This window comes from Vulpes lagopus, chromosome 13, assembly GCF_018345385.1.
Source record: "Vulpes lagopus strain Blue_001 chromosome 13, ASM1834538v1, whole genome shotgun sequence".
NCBI lineage: Eukaryota > Metazoa > Chordata > Mammalia > Carnivora > Canidae > Vulpes > Vulpes lagopus.
In genome coordinates this window covers 47,797,710-47,821,929 of record NC_054836.1, presented here as the reverse complement: position 1 = coordinate 47,821,929, position 24,220 = coordinate 47,797,710, and the positions used below count along the sequence as shown (strand labels likewise).

Sequence of the window (24,220 nt, the reverse complement as noted above, 5' to 3'; positions counted from 1 at the left end):
TGACATGCACTCTTCGATGTCAGCGGTCCTGCCGCCTCTGACACAAGAGCCATGGTTTGCCATCCTTTGAATTTGAGCTGGAGGAGTGTGATTTGGGGCAGAAGGCAGAGAGAGGGTCTCAGACCCAGCCCGTAGAGGGCAAGCTGTGGCTGGCTTGGCTACCCTCCTTCCTCAAACACCTGCTGGAAAATCTTCTCCATCCCAAGCTTACACTGAGCGATCACCTGTCCACCCATGTTCACTCAACATGGCTGAGGTCCTCAGAATAGCACAGAGCTCCATAACGGAGGAAGGCATCCCCCAGGAGTGAAGAATTCACAAAGTCAAGCAGGGACACGAGTCCTGAACGTCCACTAGCAACAATGGCCACATCTCCCAGGAGGACTCTCCTGCTGACATCCAGCTCCAATGTCCCATTCCAGGACACATTCTTTCTGCGTAAATGCAGGCACAATATTCTCAGGTTCCTGGAGTGAGAACCACAGCACTCTCCCATAATCGCAGCTTCCCTACCGATTTAAGTGAGGGGAAATCTGGGCCTGAAACACAGAAATTTTCCAACCAACTCATCAGTTATTGAGCTGGGGATTATTGGGGCAGGGGCAGGCCTTGGCCTAGGACTTTATATGAATGGTGTCCTGTTATCCTCACAGCACCCTTATGACATAGACATCATCCCTATGTTACTAATGTCTTAACAGAAAGCAGCATGAGGAAGAATGTGGCAGGGTTGGGACACATGGGGAGGACAAAAGCACTGGGAAGCAGTGCTGGGAGCAAATATTCAACACTCCCACCTCCTCCCCCAGGGTTACTTTTTCCCAAACTGCCCACAAGTATACAAACATGGAAATATGGAAACCTGTAACAATAGTCATTGGTAAGAATCATCTGACTCTTTATACTGATGATGTAACTAAGAAGATGCACCTGGATGCTCTAGAAAGGTTGAATAGAGATGTCGAACCAGAAGAGCTGGTGACTGGGAGATGGAGCATTACCTTTGTGGGAGCAGTCACCACTCGGGTAAACGGTTGGCCACCTCGTGCCATGGGGCTTCCACACACAAGGACAGGTACCTAGAGGGAGCAGCGTGGCATAGCAGGCAGGAAGGTAGGTGTAGGGACTGTCTCTGCCAGATACTGGCTCTGTGATCTTTAGCCAGTTTCTTAGCTTTTCTGCGTTTAAAAAGGTCATACCTCTCAGCGCTGTTGTGAAATTAAATAAGATCATGTTTGCAAAGTACTTAGCCTGGCATCTGGCACAGAGTGAATCCCTTAATAAAGAATTATTAGCATGAAATTGTCTTCCTGCAAATTATTTTATCACAAATTCATGGAATAATTTCCTTCCTGCAAACTTATGGACTTTAAAAAAAAAAAATCCTAACTTCAGAAAAGACATAGAAAGAAGAGATGAGACACAAGCTGTGATGTTGTCTGACTTTGTTTTTATAGGAGGCATGGAAACCTACCCTAGAGAAGGCGAGACAGATCGTGAAGAAATCCCCAAGTCTGGTAAGCAACTGATGAGAAGGATACCAGTGTTCTGCTTGATGCATTCATCTTTCCCTTCCCCTGCTTTCACGCCCCTAAGGCCAGAGGCTACTCCAAGATCCAGGCCCACAACACACCACAGCTGCAGTGAAGTTAAGTAGGGAGATGAGCCCCTCCTTCCTTTGTCTCCTCCCTCTCTCAACAGCCGTGTTTCTCAAACTGGGCACTACTGACACTTGGGGCTAGTTACTCCGTGGTTGTGGCCATTGCCCTGTGCATTGTAGGGTGCATAGCAGCATCCCTGTCCTCTACCCACTAGACACCAGCAGCCATGTCACCCTTCCCCAGTCATAACAACCAAAAATGTCTTCTGATGTTGCCAAATGTCCTCTGGTGCTCACAGTTGAGGATTGCTACTCTCCAGTAGACCACATTGGAGAAGGCTCTATCCTTCTGCCCCTCCACTTCTGAACACGTGACCTCAAGCTGAGCCTCAGTCTTCCTGTCAGCAGGATAGAGACAGTGGTAGTGTTCCTTTGTCAAAGCACAGGTGTGAGAACCAAGAGAATTGATGTGTGTCAAGGTTGGTATCATGCCTGGAATTATCCAGCACTCAATCAATACCACGTTTCATTCCAATCATTTATCATGGAGTCAAGTATTTGACATAGGCCCTTGGGTGCAAATGAGTCCCAACTGAAAAGGAAGCAGAAAAGTAAACCTTCAAAGAACCAAGTCTCCCTCAAGGCTCAAGATCCCGGCAGCAAGGCAGCGATCATCAGAGATGAGAAGGCATGGCCCTTGTCCTTGGCTCCTCCCCCATCACCCTGCTCATCCTTCACCCTGACGCAGTACATTTAAGGTAGTATCGATTTGGCAGAACAGAAATAAGGAGGAGGAAAAGCCCTCGTGGCTCAGCTTGCCAGATTTAGCAAATAAAAATAGAAGATACCAGTTAAATTTGAATTTCAGATAAACAACGAATAAATTTTTAGTGTAAGTACGTTCAGTGCAATATTTGACCTGGCAACCTTGCTCATGGGGGCCATATGGGTTTGGATGTACAAAGCCGGGATGTGGTAAACGGTAATATCTAGGCGTTTTTACGCAATCAATTAATCAATCACAATGTCTGTGTTGCCAACCATCGTTTAATCCAGTGAGCAATTAAGGACCAACAGTAGCAGTTTAGCTAATCTGCTTAAGCCATTGAACAAGAAACCGAAACACCATGTGAAACCCTTGACCACTTTCAGAACTCAAAACTAGAGAACAACACAATTCTTCTTTCCTTCTCGACGTGCATCCAAAAACTTATTCTCAGAGCACTGTTAACTTCACGAGCAACCAACTACCTTGGCATTAACTCAAGAGCTAATTAGGATTTTACAATTTTTCATTTCTGTCATCAGATTTGCAAGCATAATTCATGGGGCATGGTTCCAACAATTCCTTGTGAGAAGCCAAAAAAAAAAAAAAATCTACTGAACAACAATGCAAAACTCCTCAAAAACCTCCTCCAATTTATATACTCACTGGATTAAAGCCATCAAGGAAAAAGTAATCATAAAGTGCAAGTAAATGTCTCTGAATTACTGCTTTGATGATATTGGCTGCAATGAATTCCACTGGGATAACTGATAGAACTGCAGACCTAGCCAGGATGCAGAAGGAAGCACACAGTAGGTTGCATTTCAACACAGCTTGTTGGGCCAGGGGAAAGTATTGTCAAAAGGAATGTTCCAGAAAATATCTGCATCTCTGTGAGGTGCTGAGAGGTTCTCCATGGATCTGCAGAAAACAGCATCTAAGGGCTTAGAGTACCTGAGTTATGGAATCTATTTACTTAATTCTCATAAAAACTCATATAAAATAGTATACTGTTGATATCAACCCCATTTTACGGATTAGAGGACTAAGGATCAGATATGTTAAGTCATCTGTTCATTCCACGTAACTAGTGAAAAACCCATCATTTAAATCCAGATCTAACTACTTCCAAGTTCCTACCTTCTCCACTATGCCAATAGCTCTCAACCAGCCTCCTCAGTACTAGATTTCAGGAAGCTCCATCCACATCACAGGCCATGCAGATTAAAAGTATGCAGTGCACGACCTGTGCAACTGTAAATGACATCCCTGATCAAAAATCTATCTACTTAATAGAATCATCTTCCCCAGTGCAATTAAACCCAGGTAAAATAACACATAGCAAGGGCTGAAAAGCCCTTCACCATGCAGAAATCCAACTTCAGTTTGCCTGTGTATGGAAGAGTAGTTGTTCTCTCCCCTTTGTTGACCTTCTGTTTACCCCCGTCACCACATTTTTTCTTTATTCAACCCCTGTGTATTGTTCTGTTCTCATTTAACATCCTGGTGTGGGAAAGCTCAGGGTGCACGCAGAAACTGGCTCACATAGCTCGCTAAATGAAGATGCTGCGTGACTCCTGCGCCCGGGGACAGCCCAGACTGAGACTTTTCATTTAAATGGGATTACATGCGGCCAGCTGCAATATTTTAAAACCATTGCTGAATCACTAACGGCCTACACGGTGCCTCTGCCTAGCAAAGTTCAAAGTGAACGGGAGGGGCCGGCAAACTGCAAGGCCGGACTTCTGCCGCATGGCTCTGTGTCTGCCTCACTTCTCTTTGCGAGTAAATGATAAGAGGTTAGTCTTCCCCACGCCATGTGATCAAGGGACTGGGTAGTTCAAACCTCTGTCTCAACAGGAAGAGTTCAGGGTGGGGGCAAGGGGTGGCCCCTGGGCAAGCTTCATCGTCCACTGTCCCACCCACGGCGGATGTCTGAGGCAGCGGCGGCCTTGTGCTGGATTCCGACGGTGAACAGCTGTGCAACTGTAACATTTGATTCTTCTGTTGCTCTTGTGCACTAATTAGAAGGCTGCCCATATGCATTTTTTTGACGTATTATTGGTTGCATCAGTATTAAAATCTACCTGGTGGTTCAGTTAAGTAGACCAAGGCCTTGGGATTCAAGTATTAGAAGACGTGGCTCAAACATTCACATGCAACCCGACTTTGAACTCTGAGTCTCAGAATGCGTCTGTATTTCCAAACTGCCACCAAGGTCACGGCATAATCTCACGCCAGCGTTTGTCTTACGGTCTGTCTGTGGTGCGCATCTCAATCAGTTACCAGGTCTCTGGACTCAACCTTCGAAACACTCCTCCTTTTCACCACCCTCCTCCTCCCGCCCGCCTTACAACAGTGGTTCCCAGCCAGTGGCAACTGTGTCCTCTCCACCCCCTTACCCCCCCCACCCCGAGGACATTTAGCAATGTCTGGTGACCTTTGGGGGCTGCTTGCATCTGAGTGGCCAGACGCCAGATATCCTGTTAAACATCCTACAAGGCACGGGACAGCCCCACAACAAAGAGTTATTCAGCCCGAAATAGCAGTAGTGCTAAGATTAGAAACGCCAGGGTGAGGTCTCAGGGTCTCTATCTGACCCAGCTCACCTCCTCTAGGCCATCCTCTTGTCCCCAGAGATACCTTTATGAAATATAAATGTGATCCCTCTGCTTAATACCTTCCGGAATCCCCCACAGGATAGCACACAGTGCAGCATCCTAGGCTTGTCATGAGATCTTCATCCCTCTGTGGTTCACCACATCCTTGTGTTTTGTTTTTTTTTACACCCCAGCCAGGGTGAAATATTCGGTGGCCTGCTGAGGTGCCACACCCGCATGTACTCCCACAGCACCCCCTGGGATACTCCCTCGTACCCAGGGCCATGCTGCTCCTGCTTCAGCGATTACTCCAATAACCTGGGACCTTGATAAGGTGTAGACTCTGATTCAGCAGATGTGGGCCCAAGATTCCACATTTCTGAAAGTCCCCAGATAACATCCATTCTCCTGGTGCACGATCCTGCTTTCATCAGCTAGGGTCTAGGGCAGTGGTTCTCAAACTTCAGCGAGCGTCAGAATGACCTGGAGGCTCTGAAAACACTGATTCCTGGGACCCACCCCAGGATTTCCAATTCAGTAGACCAGGGTAGGACTCACAAACTGCCCCTGTAGCAAGTCTGTGGACCACACTTTGGGGTCATAAAGCCTAGAACATGTCTCTTCCTTCCAACAGCATCCTTCCTACCTGACTTATGGCTCATCTCCTCTGGGTTCATAGATTGCTGTGCCAATGCCAGGACCCCGACAGACCTCACAAGGCATGCTAAGAGCGGAGATACTCACCCCTATGCTCCACTAGACAGTAAGCCTGATGAGGGCAAGGACAGCTTCTTCTGTCTCCATGTCTTGCATATGGATGGGGGCACCCATCAGGATTGTTCCTCTCATCCTAGAAAGTTGAGCAAACATGTGCTTTAAAAACTTCATTTATGGGGATCCCTGGGTGGCGCAGCGGTTTGGCACCTGCCTTTGGCCCAGGGCACGATCCTGGAGACCCGGGATCGAATCCCACATCAGGATCCCGGTGCATGGAGCCTGCTTCTCCCTCCGCCTGTGTCTCTGCCTCTCTCTCTCTCTCTGTGACTATCATAAATAAATAAAAAATTTAAAAAAAATTAAAAAAAAAAACTTCATTTATGGCTTGGAAAGAAGTTGCCTTGTTCTCCTCTTTCAGGGTCAATGTATCGCCAAAGTCATTGATACAACTCGTAGCCATCCGAAGGACTCTTTGGGCTGGCAAAAATCACTCATCTCTCCCCCCTCACCGATAAATGCTAGTTCCTGACTTTTTCTATGCTGTTGTCTTTTTCTTTCATCTGAGGAAAACATCCTGGAAACCACAATCGTTGTAAAAGTACCTCTTAGTAAAAAGCCAGGGCTTTTCATTGGTCACATAGCTAGAATCCTAGGGAAACTGCTACCTAAAATCTCTTGCTCATGAAGCTTGAGGAGCTTCATGTATACACCTCCACCTGCCCACACGGCACCCCTCCGGGAAAGGGGACTTCCTTCTTCCTCCTCCCCAGGCCCTGACCATGTCTCTCCTGTGAGTCTTGATATTCTCAGAATTGGCTGGGATTTTCCATTTGAAAATATTCTTTATTTCACAGCCTTTCTCAAAGCCCCCGAGTACAAGGAGGGAGAGGAATGTTGTTGCCCAAATGCAACAGACCATGGTGGGGCAGACCTTTTGGGGAAGAGGTGGAGCATGGTTGAAGGTGGGGATAGCTGGCTGCGTGAGGAAGGGGGAACCTTCAGGCTGAGGCCCCAATGAGACCAGAGGCACAGGGCAGACTGAGTATGGAGTATAGGGACAGAAACAAGAGGTAAATGTAGTTAAATAAGATGGCCCAGGATCTGAAGGAAAGAGGCTCCCGAAATCCAGACTATGGAGTCAGCAGGAGAAGAAGGGCCTTTACAAGTTTGCAGGGCTATTCCTTGAACTAAACAACTCTTTTTGCTATTTTTTTTTCCTCTCCAGAAACACTCCAGAAGTAGTTCTGATATTTGTTCCCTCCCATTTTTGGCCAGGATCTGTCAGAGGATTAAATCGTACGTATACCGTTTCTACCTCCCTGAGTATTGGCGTAAGATGGCACCGTTGGTTTTCCATTTTCCAATGACTTAAATGATCCTCAAATGTAAAAGGCACCTTTCTAAAGATGAAAGTGTTTGCTGCTCATGACTTGTACAGAAACTAAACGACAAATGAACTCTGAACAAATCATTTTGGAAATCCGCTGCATCCCAGTATCTTTGAACCTCAAAGCCTGACTTATTTATACCCTGGGCTGAAACACAACCTGCCCATGAAGCTTCTGGGCAGCGTGGTGTACACCCCTGCCTCACAAGGGAACAGCCCCTCTTTGCTGCATAAGACACAGAAAAGGCCGAGGTTGGCACCACCACAGGGAAGGGACTCTGAGCATCTTTAGTGCAAGGCTCTCACGAGGCTGGAAAGGGACCATTTTTTTCACAGAGCCCAACGCATTACCTAAAAATTCTGGCTCAGATATGAATGAATAGTATGGCCAATAAGGAGACACTGTCCCAAATTCCCATGACCTCTTGTCTCTGTTTACAATCCCACAGCCCAGCTCTACTCAGAGTCTGAGATTATGCTGGGTGTCATCATAATCACTATCTATAGCATTAAAAGATGCATTAAAGATGCGTTAAAATATGCATAAAAGATGTTAAGAGGGACGTTGGGCCAAGACACAAAATAGCACAGGCTCTACTTTGCGCTTGGCTGCTTCCCGTGTGACTGTGGCTGCTGCCACATAGTCTAGGGCCGCTGCTGTGGGTGCCACACATGGAACGTGCAAACCTGTCTGCTTTAGTTCTCACCACAACTCCATGAAGTAGGGATTGTTATTATTCCATTTCATGGCCAAGGACACTGAGTCTTAAAGAAATAAATTCTCCTGGCCACCAGGTGAACCTGGTCGGTCTAGCTCCCTTGTGAGGGCTTGGGGGGGTGAACAGGCTGTGCATCTGGATTGAGAGGCTGTATTGGTTTCTGAGGGCGGATGTAATGATAAATCTACAAATTGGGTGGCTTAGAACAACAGAAATGTGTCCTCTCCCAGTTCTGGAGGCTGGAGGTCTGAAAGCAAGGTGCTGGGTGTGGGGGGTGGTTCTTCCAAGGCTTTGCTCTCTCTGAGGCGGTCTCTGACACTCTAGGGGAAGTCTTTCCTTGCCTCTTGGCTTGCAGGTGCAACACTCCAATCTCTGCCTCCAGCCTCGTGCGTGGCCATCCTCCCTATGTGTCCGTCTTTTCCTTTTATAACAACACCACTCACCTTGGATCAGGGCCCAGTCTAATGGCCTTATCCTAACTTTATAACATCTGCAAAGATCTTATTTCCAAAAAAGGTCACATTCAAAGGGCCTGGGGGTTAGAACTTCCACATGACTTTTTATGAACACAATTCAACTCATAAAGAAAGGCACTTTTCCCACATTCCTCTGTCCTTCGTCTCACGAGTTTCACGGGAGCTAAATCCACTCAACATCTCCTGTCTGCTAGGAAAGCTTCTCAGGAGAGGAGGAGACTACATTCTGACCTACCTTCAAAGCCTCTTGGAGATCCAAGAGTTTAAAAACTTTTCCTGGTTCATCTGCCCACGTGAACTCCAGCAAGTCGGCTGTGCAAAGTGCTGGCCTGGGTCCCAGAAACAGGATCAACACCACTTTTCATGAATAGGGCTGGACACGGAGAGCACCAGGACATGGAGAGCAGAGGGGAAATAAGACACATGAAAGAAGATGCTGGAAGGCTGAGATACAGGCAGCTCCCCAGGCCCCCAGTCATTTCATCATGCCTAGCTTTTACTGAATTGAGACACCTGTCTCCTCCTTGCGGAAAGCATCATTGCATTTTCTATGTCAAACATGGGCCAGCAGGACCCAAAGTGACAACTCTTCAATTGAACCACCTTTGAAAAATTGAATTCAGGAGCATCTGTGACCAGGGATTTTCCTGGCTCTATTTAAAAGGGAAATTTTTCTTTTATGAGAAAGCAAAAGCAGTGTGGTTTTTCTTCTTTCTAAAAATCATTGGGCTTTGAGTATAATTTGCACCCGATCACAATTTATTCAGTGCTTTGTGATTTACAAAGCACATTTAAATGCGGCCTCATTAATTCTTCAAAACAACCTGTGGCTCAGTAATAATAACAATAACTAAAAGGTATCTGGGAAGGTCTCTGCATCAGGAACTCTTGCCAATGCATCCTACGACGCAAATCGCATTTTGCCCCCTTTCTAAAGTAATAAAGTCTTTTTTTGCCCAAGGCCATGGTGCTAGTAATAGATAAATCTGACATTTGAACCCAGCAGCCTGGTTGCAAAAGTCAGGCTTAGAGCCACTCAATTGTCTGGTCCTTGACTCTTAGCCCCACTTTTAGATGAGCAAGTAGGTTCTAGCACATTGAGTGTCTGGCCCACTAAGCACAGTCACCAGGTGGTAGAGACAAGACCTTTGTGTCTCCTATTACATAATCCTTCAATAAAATCCCTTCCAGTAGGAATGCCTTTCCTGTTCTGTCCCTCTCCTGCCATATCCTGTTTGGTCTAATGCCTTCAAAATACAGTGAAAGTGTCCCCACAGTGGGCAGTAGCTCCCCACCACCAGGCATTTGGCTAGCGCCCCCACACCCCGAGCTCACTGGTGCCTTCTCCTGCACCCTGTTCTTCTACTGCTTCTCCCCATCAGGCTCACATGCCACCCACCACTCTTGGAGAATGGGGACACCATTTCTTAGTGGTGTCCCCTTTTATCCTTGTACTTAACACATAGTTTCCAATTAGTAGGGACTCAATGAAGAAACAAGGGAATAAATAAAGAAAAGGCACTATTTTACTAGAAAAAAAAATGGGTAGGATACCATGCTACTACCATAGGGCAATCAAGTTTTTTGTTCTTTTTTTATTTTGTTCTGGTCAGAATTCACAGTGCCTTGGCACCATTTTTTATTGTAACAATGGGAAGTGAGGAGAGTCGCCTCTTAATACACTCTTCTTTTTATTTAGTTTCCATATGCATAAATCCACATATGGATCCTTTCACATGAAGGCATGCAGACTATCCCATCCTATATTAGTCACCTTTATTTTTTTTAAAGATTTTATTTATTCATAAGAGACACAGAGAGAGAGAGAGACAGGCAGAAGGAGAAGCAGGCTCCATGCAGGGAGCCTGACGTGGGACTCGATCCAGGGACCCCCGGATCACGCCCTGGGCTGAAGGCAGCGCTCAACCGCTGAGCCACCAGAGCTGCCCCATTAGTCACCTTTAATTCATCATTCTTTCCCTTTCCTTTTTTTTGCTTGTTTCTTCTTCCCCATGATCTACTCCTTCCAACCATGTTGGTCCCTGTCCCTGCCACCAACGTGAGCCCTGTTGTTATTCTTTCCTGGTTTTCTCTGCTCTCATTGCATCTTACAGAGATGTATCTAACACATACATCTATGCATATGAAACAGACCCATTCCCAGCCCTGGAGTGCTGCCTGGGACTCAAAAGTGAGAGCTACACATGGAAACTTTTCTCCCTAGTTTTCTTTTGTTGTAATGCCCCAGTTTCATGAAATAATTTTAGGGAGTTTGAACTTGAATAGCTATTCTATTATGTAACGAATAACATTCACCTGCAATTACAATTGCTCACTGGATCAAGCCTGCCACCTCAACAACTGGCAGTAATAGAGCAATGGCTCTATTGGAAATATATCTTATTTTCATCCCTGAGCAGGTGATTAACTGCCCCAGCCAATAAGATAACTGAGTAGAACATTGTGTGCCTGGAAATTCAAAAGTCTGAAGAGGATCCATGGTTTGGGTTTGGGATGCCTCCAGAAGTAAAATATCATAGGAGCAGATACCTGACTCCTATTTGCCCAGCCCTAAAAACCATCCTTGCAATAACTGTTACCATGGAACAAAATAGTAAAAAGAGCTCGTCTTTTGTGGGTGTCTACCACATGCTTGGCACAGATCTTTATGCTTCTCTTGGGACAACCCACTGGACTTTGCAAGAGCCCTAGGAAGCAAGTAGTAATATTGGCCCCATTTTACAAATGAGGAAACAGAGATACAAAAGATGAAATAATCTCCCTAAGATTATAGAGCCAGTAGACAGCACACCTGGAATTCAAACCTAGAGAGTCTAATTTCAAACCCCAGAGCTATGTTAAGAGGCTTCTCGTGAATTTTCCTTCATACTAGAACAATCTTCACCCAATTACATGCCTTGAAAATGCTTTCTCATCCTTTAAATTTTGATTTATGATCACCTCGTTCCCTGTATAGCATTAGAAATGTTTTCCCTTTTGGTGCACAACCCTTTATAGCATTTTCTCCATAGCACTGTAGTTGCCTATCGAGTTTTTTGCCTCCACCCATCATTAAGCTCCTCTAGCACTGGAAATAGATCCTATATTCGTTCTTAATATCTAACATGGTGTCTGGCACACAGCAAGGATTCCAAAAATGCCTGTGGAATGAATGCATGCATGCATGAATGAATGAATGAATGAGTGTATTTCAGCATATAACCAGACAGCTGTAAGGATACATGAAGTATAGATTTAGATATAATTTTGCAGAAGTCATGTTAGTAAACATTTACAATGTCTAATATACATCTACAAACTTGGAGCCAGATGTGATTTGGAATTCAGAATTTTCCAAATTTTAAGAAAAGCAACCTAATAGGCTACCTAATACTCTCGGTACCTTCTGATCAGAAGCATCTGCATTTCAGCAGTGAACTGTATAAATATTCACACTAAATAGGGTAAAGCTTATGAATTAACTTGTATCAGTTCAGATCAAGTTTTACCATCAAATGAATTTTCTGCAAAGTTTGAAAAAACAATTCAGCTCCGTTTTCAGAGCTCTTTGGATTGGAGACTATGAATAAGGGATTATGGGGTTTATATAAATTGCAGTTTATGCTACTTTGGATGACCAACGTATCATCCTGTGCCTAAAATATCGGGTTTGGGTTACTCTGAGCCTTTCAAAATAAGCAGATCTTCATCTGCTTACAGATTTGCTTCATCTGTTCATTAATGCATCTGCTTCATTTGTACATTAATTTAAAGAACTTGCTTTCCAGTTCTAGAGATGTCTCATTGTTCCTTCAAACTTCCATCCTCAGGATAACTTTGGTGTGCTAAGTGTAACATTTTACCTACCAGCTTTTTCAGTCTGAAAACATGACTGTTTGGGTCTGTACCACGTGTGTGTGTGTGTGTGTCTGTGTGTTTCCTTCTCTTCTCATCTAGAAAACTACAACAGCTGTCTAATAGTTCCCATGCAGGGAAACTACCTCATCTCATAGGAGAGGTCATCTCCAGAGAAGATGGGTCCACCATCTCAGAATTGGTAAGACAGGTTCCACGATACGAGTCAGGCTCCATGCTGGCTCTTGCTGAATCCATTTGTCTTGGGGCACTCAGAGTTGCTGAAATGCTCTTGATTCAAAAGACCATTTAATAAATCACATAAAGGGTCATGTTACTCTACATTCTAGGCTCTGAAAATAGCCTCACCCTGCCATATGATGGTGCTATGATGCTACCCATAAGAGATTTTCCTAGAGGGAAAGCAGTGGTTGCCTTGCAGAAGCTGGGAAGACTTTGATAGTGAGGACACAGAGGGAGAGCCTCCCCCCGGGAAGGGGTCTGTGGCTTTAGCATAAATTTGCTTGGTCATCAATCACATTAGATTCTTTGTTTTCCAGGCTTATGAATGAGATTGAATATTGCCAGGTCTCTAGATTCTTAGAGTTAGTGATTTAAAAGAGTAGATTTTAAGAAAAAACCTTCCATCACAGAATGTGTAAAATGGCACAAATTCAATCTGTAGTGCTGAGCTCATTGGACCAAAAATGCAGTCTCCTTCTTTTCTGGGCATCTCAACATCAATATCCTATGTTCTTCAAAATGTTGATTCAATTGTCTCACTTCCCCATATGGGCCAAATTAATATCAGAGAGAAAATAGTTCTAATTAGGTGGAGAGCAGAGATTGGCAAAGTTTGGCTGGCACTCTTCCATACCATGGAGGCGCTTAATTTTATTTTTAGAATGGACTTCTAGCACATATACTCAGCATAGCCATATCTGAAATGTCTCTGTTTGTTTTCACAAACACAGTTTCTTTTTTTCTTAGCTCACCAGCTGTTTTGTTTTCTTTTTTCTAGAGCTATAAAAAATTCCGTGCCATTCAAAGATGTAGATTCAGACAAATACAGTGTTTTCCCAGTAAGTATTGTTTAAAGTAACCAGATGTTCGCTGACTATTGTATCGCTTTCTACAAATATCTTTCCTTTAATAAGACAAGACTGAATTCCATTTGAGTGTATTAATAATTTGATAATACACCATCCCATGATTTTTTATGGACTTTTTGGCATCTTAATAATACATGAATCATCAGAGTGGGTCTTTAGCCAAGACTGTTTTTTGTTTCCTGAAGCCATTCTCAGCTGGGTATTTTCAGTCATCTTGAAAGGTGTTGAGAATTATTTTGGAAAATTTTATACCTACTTTTAGAGTGCGTGTGTGGTGTTTATGTGAATGCACATGTTTGATTTAGAACATTTAAGGAAGTCAGGATGTTTGCTGCAAAAGCCAAACAAGCAAGCAGCAGATGCAACACCCTAAAGTTGGTGGGATCTCAGATATTCCACCTGGAAATGGGGGAAATAAAATCATTGTTTGATATCATCATGACTCGATTCTCTCAAATGAAGGATTAAGACCAGTCAATCGTATGATAAGTCCACATAATTAGCCGGCTTTGCTAGAGATTTTTAAATTGTCCAATACAATGATTAATCATATGACCAAATAAACCAATTGTTTTGAAGGCTATGGAGATTGATAATTAATAAGTAATTACCAATTATAAATTCATAACTGATAAAATTCAGAGTTGGATGTTCCTGCTGTTTGTGAAAGTGTACACACACACGTGAACACACACATATACAGACGCACGCATGTGCACGCGTATATATACAGCATGCGTGCACATGAGCACACCTGTGAGTGCACACACGCCCACATACCTACACATTCACGTGCAGATACTGCTGTGCACCCACGTGCAGGCACACACCCAACAGCATATGTACACACACACATACACTACCACCTGGCATGGGCGCCGGGACTCCATTACATGTTACCTCATACAGCATGTCGCAGCATATTAATGTTAGTTTTCTTAGTAATGTCTAGTGTTCCTAGATGGTGTGGGAATTAAGAATTGCACATGTCTACCCCTCGGATAGCTCTGACTGCCCTTCCCCATGGGTAACAACAGGCGGAAATGAACCCTTCTTGCATGTGCTCTTCCATTCCAGACACTGAGGGGCTACCACTGGCGAGGAAGAGACTGCAATGACAGCAACAAGATGGCATATCCGGGCAGAAGGTACTTCTCCGCTGGTCGTTGATTTGGAAAACTACCTTCTAAAAAGGAGCCAGGAGGCCTCATTCCAGCCCTAGCATAGGGGATTTGTACTTACCAAGAGAAGGGACCTCCCTGTCCCAACTGCAGTAAAGCTCAGTGAAGAAAGAACAGATTCATCCATTATTTTTGTCCAGGACACACTTGTAGAGCACCTGCTAATTGCCAATCACTCTGCCTCGTGTGGGGCTGTTAATAGACTGGAAGTAGGGCCTCCTCTTGAGGAGCTTCCAGTCTAGCAGGAGGACCACTCGAGTCAGGTTATGGTGGGTGTGTGTCCGGCCTCCTGCACAGGACTGAGCCCAGCATCAGCAGCCCCTCCCCGCCAGGGTGAGGATGGGGCTCCCGTGCTTGGGCCACATATCACATTTCAGTCCCCGGCTGATGCTCTACAGCCACATCTCAGACTTCAAAAACTGGATATGCCAATCTTCATCTTAGCTGTGCCTGCAGTGCCACAGCATTCAATTTACTAGACGTTTGGGATTTGAGAGGCGTAACTGCAATGGCTTCACCTACCTAAATGCAGTGGCCTACAGATTCCTTCACTCTGCTCACCGTCAGCACCGCGCCACAACACCGCTCATGAATAGAGGCCACTGGATTTGGTCCACGTGCCCAGAAAATATCCAAAACCGAGATAATGGCAGAGGCCAAGTGGAGGCTTCTGTGTGCCACTGACAACAATGTGTGGCGCTCTGCCCTGAAAAACCTGTTGTCCATCAATGACCCTTCATATACCACTCGTTCATTCATTCATTCATTCAGCTAACATTCACGGGGCCCTAAGTATATGCTAAAGACCAATGTTGATGTTTTCTTCTTAGGCCAGTCAACTGGGATATACATGAGGATTCAAACTGTAATGGCATTTGGGTAAGCAACTAAATTCAGATTTAGCCCCGTTCTCTTACTTTCTGCCTTCCTTAAAAGCCTATTTGCTTTACTCAAACCTGCAGAAGACAGTGACAGATCAAAGCAACCTTTTTCTGCAGTGTGGAAGAGGGGCATAGACTCCAATCTCACATGACAGATGTCAGGGATGTAATGAGAGTTGAGGGTCTGTCAGTCACAGCCTCTTTAAGTCACCCACATCTAACCCCTTTGTTCTGTGTTGAGTCAGGCGAAATTAAATTAAGAGTGCCACTGGCAAAGTTTTACAGCGACCCACACAGCTGTTGAAGGAAACCTCTCACCGCCACCTCTTCGTAGCAGCCATTTTCTTTCTATTCCAGAAAGCTAGTTGGGCAGAGTGGAAATTGCCTGTAGTAACCACACTATCCACATCTCGAGGCATTTAATGCTGTTGCTCCAATCCTCCATGAATAGCAGATTTGCAGCTTCCAGGGAGGGAAAGGGAAGAAAGGAGGAAGCCCAACCAAGCGCTTATCCGAGGACAACAATGACAAGCAGACCCATGTTTTGTGGGGTCTTGAGCATATATGATTTGAGGGTCTTCCTAAAGAAAAAGAGTACCAAATTACAAGTACGAAATCAGGTATGAAAGTAAATAGTCAATTAGAACAATAGGAGAAATCCCAACAAATTACTGGAGTCTTAGAAATTCAGGTCCCTTGGAAATTGTAGGATGTGCAGCAGCATCCTTGACCTCTACCCACTAGATGCCAGTCGCTCCTCCTTCCCCTGTTGTCACAACCAAAAATGTCTCTAGACTTTGCCAAATGTCCCTTGCAGTAGGTGTGGGGGGAAACTAGCCCTGTTGAGAATTGCTGCTCTGGAAGCATCCATCCTTAGGAAGTGGAGATGTCAGGACACTCAGAGCTCCAGCTCAAAGACTGAGGAGCACACTCTGACCTTGCGTCCCTGTCATGCACTGGGCCTACAGAGCCCCTCATGGTGACCCTGCCAGCACTCGAGACACTGCCCTGCACCTCTGGACCATCCTTGGGTTCTGGATCTCGCCTTATTCCTGCCCCAACTCCATAATGCCCAACTCACTTACACAGTGTTGCTATGTTGAATTGAGAGCATTTAATAGATTTTATCCACTGATTTGCCTTTGTACATTCAAAGCCATAAGGGAAGGAAGGCCTCAGCGTATATGTCTCATACATTAAAAAACAAATTACTAATTTCATCATTTCTCTTTCAAAGGGTGTCGATCCAAAAGATGGAATTCCATATGAGAAGAAGTTCTGTGAAGGTATGAATTGTAGAATGAATATGCTTATCACAATAGCAACACTTTTTTCTAGTCTGAGTCAGATTGAGGTGAACAGACCACCTGAGTGAGGAAGTGCCTGATGCTACAGCTTAAAGTTGACCAATTTCCATGAAAAATCAGAGAAAGTCATGAAAAAGCTTCTAGAAAATGGAGGCAGAATCTAGGAAAAAAAAAAAGCAAAACTGAATTTGTCTGACTGACTCCTTTATGTGGGGATTGGAAATTTGAAGGATGATGCCAGAAAAGGTGGTAAGATAGAGCACAGGGTAACGGAAACCCAGTGCTTCTCCAAATAAGAAAACAAATAGAGGTGCTCGTGTTGCATCCTTCTCCATGTCCTTCTCAAAACACTACAAGGTCAGACATCCAGGCCTATACTGACAGTATCCTTGTGACAACTGGGCTAAAGATTCCTATCTGGGTGACTTGAGGGAGACCTCCAAGTCATAGCCATTGGGGGTTCCCAAAAATAGCTGAGCAAAAGCTCCATATTCTAAATGCCCAAATGCCACAGACATCTGAGCTACCGGTACTGTTAGTAGAGACCTACAATCACCCACATACTACTGAAAATATGCACCTGGTTGTGCCCAAAGGGTCTCTGGTAGCATTACGTTTAGGCAATGCTTTTCCCTAACACTGGAAAGCATTTCAATCATTCATTCATTCATCCATTCATTTGACAGATATTTCCTGAATGCCTATTCCTATTATGAACCAAGAGCTATACATGGCTCTGAGTAGTCCTGGGCAGATGTGATATAGTCCTCGCCCTCAATCAACCTAGTCTAATTGTCCTTAAACTCTCAGAGGGGTAGGGAGGGAGTAGAAAATGCACAGATCTAGTGCAGAGTTATGTAGTTTAGAAATGCTTGTTGGATGAATAAAAGAATGAACGAACAAATGGCTGATAAATAAATAAGTGAACTTGAAACCAAATGAAAGATCCTGGTGCGAGGATCTGGGATCACCATGGGAAGCCTCTTGGACTCCCCCATCCCAATCTCTCCTAGATGTCCTGGACCTTCTCAGTGCCCGTGTATGTGGCCAAGTGCTAACTGTCATAGAGGCCCAGGATAGGGAGCTACTGAAATGAGTCCAGACTATCCTCTAGCATGGTTTCGGGGATTTGGGTCTAGGGGAAAGAGGCGTTTCTCTGTGACTCTGGAAGGCATCGAGTGTTTCTTTCAGGATCTTAAGGGATTTAGAAAAGTACATGCATCACCCATGAGTGAATGAATTGTGTAGATGGGCCTCAGAGGCAGATTAAATGATTCCTAACCTCCAAATAGGGCTGCACAGAGACTTTTATATGTTCATCTCCTGTTAATCAGCCAGAACTGTCCATCCAGTGCTTTTGTGTATATGGATTAAGGGCTTTAAAAGACCATAACATCTTCGAAAAGTCAAAATTGTTCCATGAGATCATTAATTCTTAAAGTGAATTACAAAAGAATTCAAGAAAGTGATTTCCAAAACCAAAATTTAGGGCATATTTCTCAGTTCAGATAAAGTTTTGATTCATTTATTCATCCATCATTCACTCATGATGTTGCATAGCAGTTTGTTTTATGCTGAGCGAGGAAACACACCTGCGTCTATACGGCTTAGCTAGCAGTTCTGATGGCCTAGAAATCTCATTCAGCTCCTAAATGCGATCTCCCTCACTCCCCAACACTTGAAGAGTGGCAATGCATCACTGTTATGATGCTCTGTGCGTGGAATACACACCAGGGTATCTGCTCTCCTAACCACCCAATCTGGAGGCCCCAAACTACTTGAGTGCATAAATAATGCAAATAAATTGTGCCACCCAGGTTCACAGCCCAGGGGAATCATTTTGCTGGGAGACTCAGCTGGGGCTCATTTTCACATCTCTCCCGAATGGCTCACAGCTTCACAGATGTCTTTGGTAAGTAATTTGGGCAGTAATCATCTCGGATGTGCTGGCCTTTGCGTCTGTTCCCCCCTTGCTCTCTCTAAATGTGATGCCAACTCCAAACAGGTGCAAATTTCCCTCCTCAGCAAAATCTGCTATAAAAGGCACATCCACAGCCATTTCAGCTCAGTTCATTTCAAACAATATAAGAAATGTGAGGTCATTGTCACAACAAGCTCATAACAGGAACAATCCTGTCCATTAGAGAAGGGAGGAGGGTGCCCCTGCCGGGTGGAAAGGAGACTTGGGTGCAGCAGGGAAGCCCTTGTCATAAGGCCAACCTGGGCACAGTTCCTTTCTCCCCCTCTGAGAATCCTGAAACTCTGATCCAGAGAAATCAAACTACAGGTATTATATATTCTTCCTTGACCCCTTCTTCTCAGACTAAAGAAATCAAACATAAACCTAAACACTTCGTCTGAACCTGTCCCATGTCCCAAAACTGAGCAGACATAGACCTCCCTTTGTAAAGATGAGCAAGCAGGGAGACATCTGGACATATAAATAACAGGCTCCTACTCTCAAAAGAAGAATGCCCTTTTGAAAAAAAAAAGCATGCTGTAGGAGACAGAGTGGTATTTTGTAATCTATTAAATTCAGATTCTCAACAATAGTCTTCAGGAGATCATACTCACAAAAAAAGGAGCAATCTGAGATCAAGAAAGACTGCTTTTGGGAGAAAGAACCATAATCACCCGATGTGAAAAATCCAGTAGCAACACTGACGAGCAAGTTGGACAATGCAAAAAATAAGATGAGCAAGCAGTCTGCCAGCTGGGGAAATTCTGGAACTCAGATAAGCTGCACAAGTGGGGGGTTCTGGAGATTAAATAGGAAACCCAGAGCAGAGAACACATCAGGCAGAGAAGTAGTGGTGACCAAATAAACAATAAAAGATAACTTTCTTAAAAAAAAAAAAAAAGATAACTTTCTTGAGTTGAGGGAATCCTAGTCTTCCTTCCCAAACCCACCCTGAGCATCCATCAAGCCAAAGTGTCAAATAGACTCTCTCGACCATTTCTTGCTTTTTTTTTTTTTTGAATTCTAAATTTAAAGAAAAATCTTGCAATCATTCTGCCCAACAACAGCAAAAAACAGGGTACATACTAGGAGGAAAAATCCTTTCAGCATCAGGCTTACCTCTCAATGCTAACTTTTAGAAAATAGTGGAGTGGCCTCTACAGGGTTTTGAGGATTGTATGTCAAAAATGCTCTGCCAAGATACTGTTTGTTCTTATACGCAATGCAGTGGTGACAGGTAACCAGGCTGGTCCATGTCCTTGTGCTTGTCCTTCTTATCCCACACTGGGGGTCTCTGGAGGTTGAGGTGAAGGGGGTCTCTGGAGGTTGAGGTGAAGGGTGCCTCTCACTTTGGGGTTCTCCCAGAGACAATGGCCTCTCACAAACTCTCACCAGAGCCAGCAGCTCCCTCTGCAGTGTGCTAAATCTTTGGGGAAGACAAAGGTCCACCAAGAAGCCAGCTCAGCAGCTGGCCCCATCCTAGAGTCCTAACAATTGGGATTTGAGTTGTAACATTTCTAATATGCTATTTCCAACAAATTAAGTGAAATACTACAGCTCAGCATTTGTTGGTTTGGCTTTGGGTTACAGATATCCCCTGCTTTCTGAAAGTTTGTTTCATGACACTTCATTTTTACAGAAGACCTATATAAGTCCCGTTTTTTTGCCAACCAAAAGAAATCTAAAGAAGATTTTCACTTTTATGAAAAAAGCTATTACCATACTAATGTAGGTCTGTCAGGAAAGCCAAGTGGCCTGACGCGAACTTTCAGAACACTGCTTTTAAATAGCCAAGGAAACCTGTATTTCCCATCCCACCACCCTGTCACTTTTTGGCAGTAAATAAGTAGTCCTGAGAAATGACCACGAGAATGGCAAGAACATAGAGCGGATGTGGAACCCAAATTGGTCATAATGGTCATTGGGATTCATGAATCTCACCAAAATGTCATTTTAATAATGCTGTTAATGGTAGTAGGGACAAGTACAGCTTTAGTGTCATTTTGTCACCAATTTCAAGACTTTGGTGTTCTAATGTCCTTAAAAGGTCTCCCCAGGTTAACATACTTCTCCAAGCTCAAAATTAATCCAGTCACTCCAAGCCAGGGCTACTTCTGTGTTCTGCCCTTTATAAGATGTTAGATGAGACAAGAATAAAAGAGAAATATTTTGCTTAGAAAGTTAGCACTGAAAATGGACATTTATCACCAAGTTATTCTCAAAATAAGGCTGTACAAACCACCCCAAGTCTCAAAGACTTAAAGCAATCTTCATTTCTTGTCACTCACACATCTCTGGGTTGTCTAGGGTTGGCTATTCTAGGCTGGACTCCATTAGTCTTGGCTCCAAGCTAAAGTTTGGATCTAGGTCTGTTCCATGTGTCTCTCATTTTTCTTGGTTGGGCAATCTATCCAGAAAGTACTCTTTTCATGGTAATGGCAGAAGTGCAAGAGGACAAGCTCTCCCACACAAATACATTTGCTGCATCATGTCCACCATCAATGCAATGGCCAAAGCAAGTCACATGACCATGCCCAAGATCAACGGAGAAGCAGGTATATCTGCCCAAAGTGAGAGAGGGAAGAAAGTAAATATTTGCAATATTGTTTTTATCTAATTATAGGTGTTCAATACTCAATGGGGAAAAATAAGCAAATATAGAAATTATTAAGAAATCATTAAAATTCTCCTTAATCCTACCACCCAGGGAGAATCATTTTTAAATTTTGGAGTATCAGATTAGTTTTAAAATATTCCTTTAATATTATTCTTATTATTCTTATTAGAAAAGAAGATATGAAGTCAATACTAGAACTAATTTTTTAGAGGTTAAAAAAAATCCCCACCATCTTGAACTTTTCTCAATATTTTTCCACTCTTTTCCAGAACTCCATCTCTCTATGCGTACGCACAACACACACACACACACACACACACACACACACACACATTATGTAATCATGAGAGTAGCAAGTATGCAGTTGGCATTTCTCCTTTTTTTCAGTTGGCACTAATTATAGTCATTTTTCCATGTTACTACTTAGTCTTTATATTCATTATATTTGTCAGTATTCTATAGTATCCTTTTCAGTATACAAGCCATAATCTACTAAACCATCTGCCCACAACTGGATATTAAGCTGATTCATTTCTGGGCTACTATGGATCACACTTCTTTAAAAAAAAAACATCATTTTTCAAACTTATTATCTATAGAATCTCTTCATTTGCACAGGGAGTTAGCCTATGTATGAATACAATGCCTAGCAGACATCCAAAAAATATGTTGAGCTCTGATGTCTCATATTTTGATTTTTTGGCCTTTAAATGCTTGTGGCAAGTAAACAAAATATCACCAAATACTAACCTGGAACCTACTGTGTGCCAAGCTCTCTGATAGGAGCTAATGACACAGACGTAAAGGGGATAGAAAGAACCAGGTCTTCAGAGGGCTTCAGGCCTTGGGGGAAAATGCAGACAAGCAAATTCCAGAGCTGTTGTGATGCATATGCACTCCCCAAACTCAAGAAAAGAGGGAGTTCAGGCAGTCTGGTCCTAGCTGGAAGAAGCTCCTAGCAGCAGAAAGAGCACACACCAAGGCTCACAGTGAGAGGATTTGGCATTCTGAGAAGTCTACTGTGGCTGAACTGATGTGCATAGAGCAGGAAGTGTAGAAGGTGTGAGAAGAGTCTAGAAAGGTGCTTGGGAGCCAGATCTCAAGGGCCCTTGAAGCCACATTAAGGAATTCAGAGTTTATCCTGAAGGCAACAGGAAGCCACCAAGTGGTTTTAAAATGAGAAACAGCAGCAGTCATATTTGAATTTTAGAAAAATCACCCTGATTTCAATGACAGAATGGATTGGATCGGGAGGAAAAACAGAAAAGTAGACCAGCTAGGAGTTTATCTTCTAGTTAAAGTGCCCTAAACTAGAAGGGTACAGTGGGGAAGAAAAGAAATGGACAAATATAGACGATATCTAGAATTAACAGTGGACAAGTATTTTTCTCATACCCTTCCCACCCTGTGGACTTACAGCCAGATCCTGAAGAGACCACCCTCCCCGAGCCGAATGTCTCTCCCAGTTGGGCTTAACCCAGAGTTGTTAGGGCATCTCTGCATCTGGAGAAGCTACCTCACCAACTTCACCCCCCTAATGCAGATCTTCCCTGCAGGGTCTAAGCCAGCTTTTGGAGACTCTACTGGAAGAATCTGTCTCCCTAAGAAACTTCTGGTTCCTCTGGTTCTTCTGCACCATACCCCCAATCCTCAATAGTTATGGTAAACTTATAATTCATTGTCCAACCTGAGGAAACTGATAATACGTGAGAATAATAGGCATTAACCTAGACTGGCCAGACAAACTGGGATGTGTGGCCACCCAATGGGTAGCATGAGAGCCATGTATGAAACTGACACCTTGAGTCGAGAGCAGTGCCCAGAGGGGAGTTTCCAGTCCCTAAATTATCTCTCTGTAAAATAATCTTGGACTTTGAAGCAGACCTAGGTTCAAATCCTAGCTTAGCCACTTCCTGAATCTCTCAAAGCTTAATTTCCTCGTCTAAAGAATATAAACAATGATAGCAATCTCATCAGGAATTCAGGATGAAAAAAAAAAAAAGGAATTCAGGATGATTTTACAATAGGACACTTAAAAACAGACTATTTATTTCTACTTAAGTTTTGGCTGAGGCCCCAGGACAATGTGGGCCAACTATTCCCGCCTTCTACAATCAAATATTAGAAGGACTTTAGCAGGACATGCACAAAAGGGAGTGAAAATCATTTCTGCAACCTATAGCCTAAGGCCCACCTCAAAGGTCTAAGAGTTGAGACAGGGAATGGCTGGTGTCAGCATGGCAGTGGGGCTCAGCTCTCCCCGTGGGGGAAGGGTGGACATGCTTCCCCCTCAGAGGAGATGATCACTAACAGACTTGGAGAGGTGTCTCCGGAGACTGGGGTCACAGCGGCTGGTGTCCAACACTCTAATGAATAATGTAAGGGTGGTGACTGAGGCAGCAGGATAGGAGTGTGTGTCCAGGGGGCAAGGATGTGGACCCCCAGGAAGGGAGATCCAGCCTGGATCATTAAAAGTCCTGAAGAAGATTGGCCGGAGATGACTTCAGCATGGAGGGTAACCAGATGCCCAGGGGCTGGAGCATGAAAACTGAAAGGCTAGAGGGAGGTGAAGAGAATCCAATGACCACACCTGTGAGGTTACTCACATGTTCCCAGCAGGGCCTCTCAGAGCCCCTGAGAGAGCCAGCCTTGGACCTCTGCCAGGCCAGGAGAATCACATCTGATTATACCTCTTCTCCCTCCACCTGCCACCACCTGAGGTCGGAAGCCTCAGCCATGAATTAATTTTTCATTAATACATTTGACAATAACAATAAGAAACACATCAATATAAATAACATTTTTTGATATATAACCTTATTTTCCAAAACAAATAAACAAAAAAACAAGTTGGAAGAGTAGTTTTCTTTTCCATTGTTGTGAATCTCTTTGGTATCTGGCCCAAAACAGCTGACTCCCCATACCTGCTTCCCTCTTCAATCTGTTTTCATACACATGTATGTAGCCTGTTGAAAACTACATTGAACCCTCATGAGTGAAATAAAAATGCAAATGAAAAAGGCAAATCAAGTTTAATTTTAT

At 43.9% G+C, this 24,220-nt stretch overlaps 1 protein-coding gene across 2 annotated transcripts in view; it reads left to right on the top strand.

Moving 5' to 3' along the window:
* AOAH (acyloxyacyl hydrolase) overlaps positions 1-24,220 on the top strand; it is a 164,483-nt gene that overhangs the window by 62,308 nt on the left and 77,955 nt on the right. The window contains exons 5-11 of one of the 2 annotated variants that reach the window (XM_041727347.1): positions 1,458-1,517; positions 6,909-6,979; positions 13,142-13,202; positions 14,310-14,380; positions 15,244-15,292; positions 16,532-16,580; positions 18,419-18,513. In XM_041727347.1, coding sequence (XP_041583281.1) covers positions 1,458-1,517; positions 6,909-6,979; positions 13,142-13,202; positions 14,310-14,380; positions 15,244-15,292; positions 16,532-16,580; positions 18,419-18,513 — 456 coding nt within the window. The remainder of the gene's footprint in view (positions 1-1,457; positions 1,518-6,908; positions 6,980-13,141; positions 13,203-14,309; positions 14,381-15,243; positions 15,293-16,531; positions 16,581-18,418; positions 18,514-24,220) is intronic. The other variant, XM_041727348.1, reaches the window with a different exon arrangement.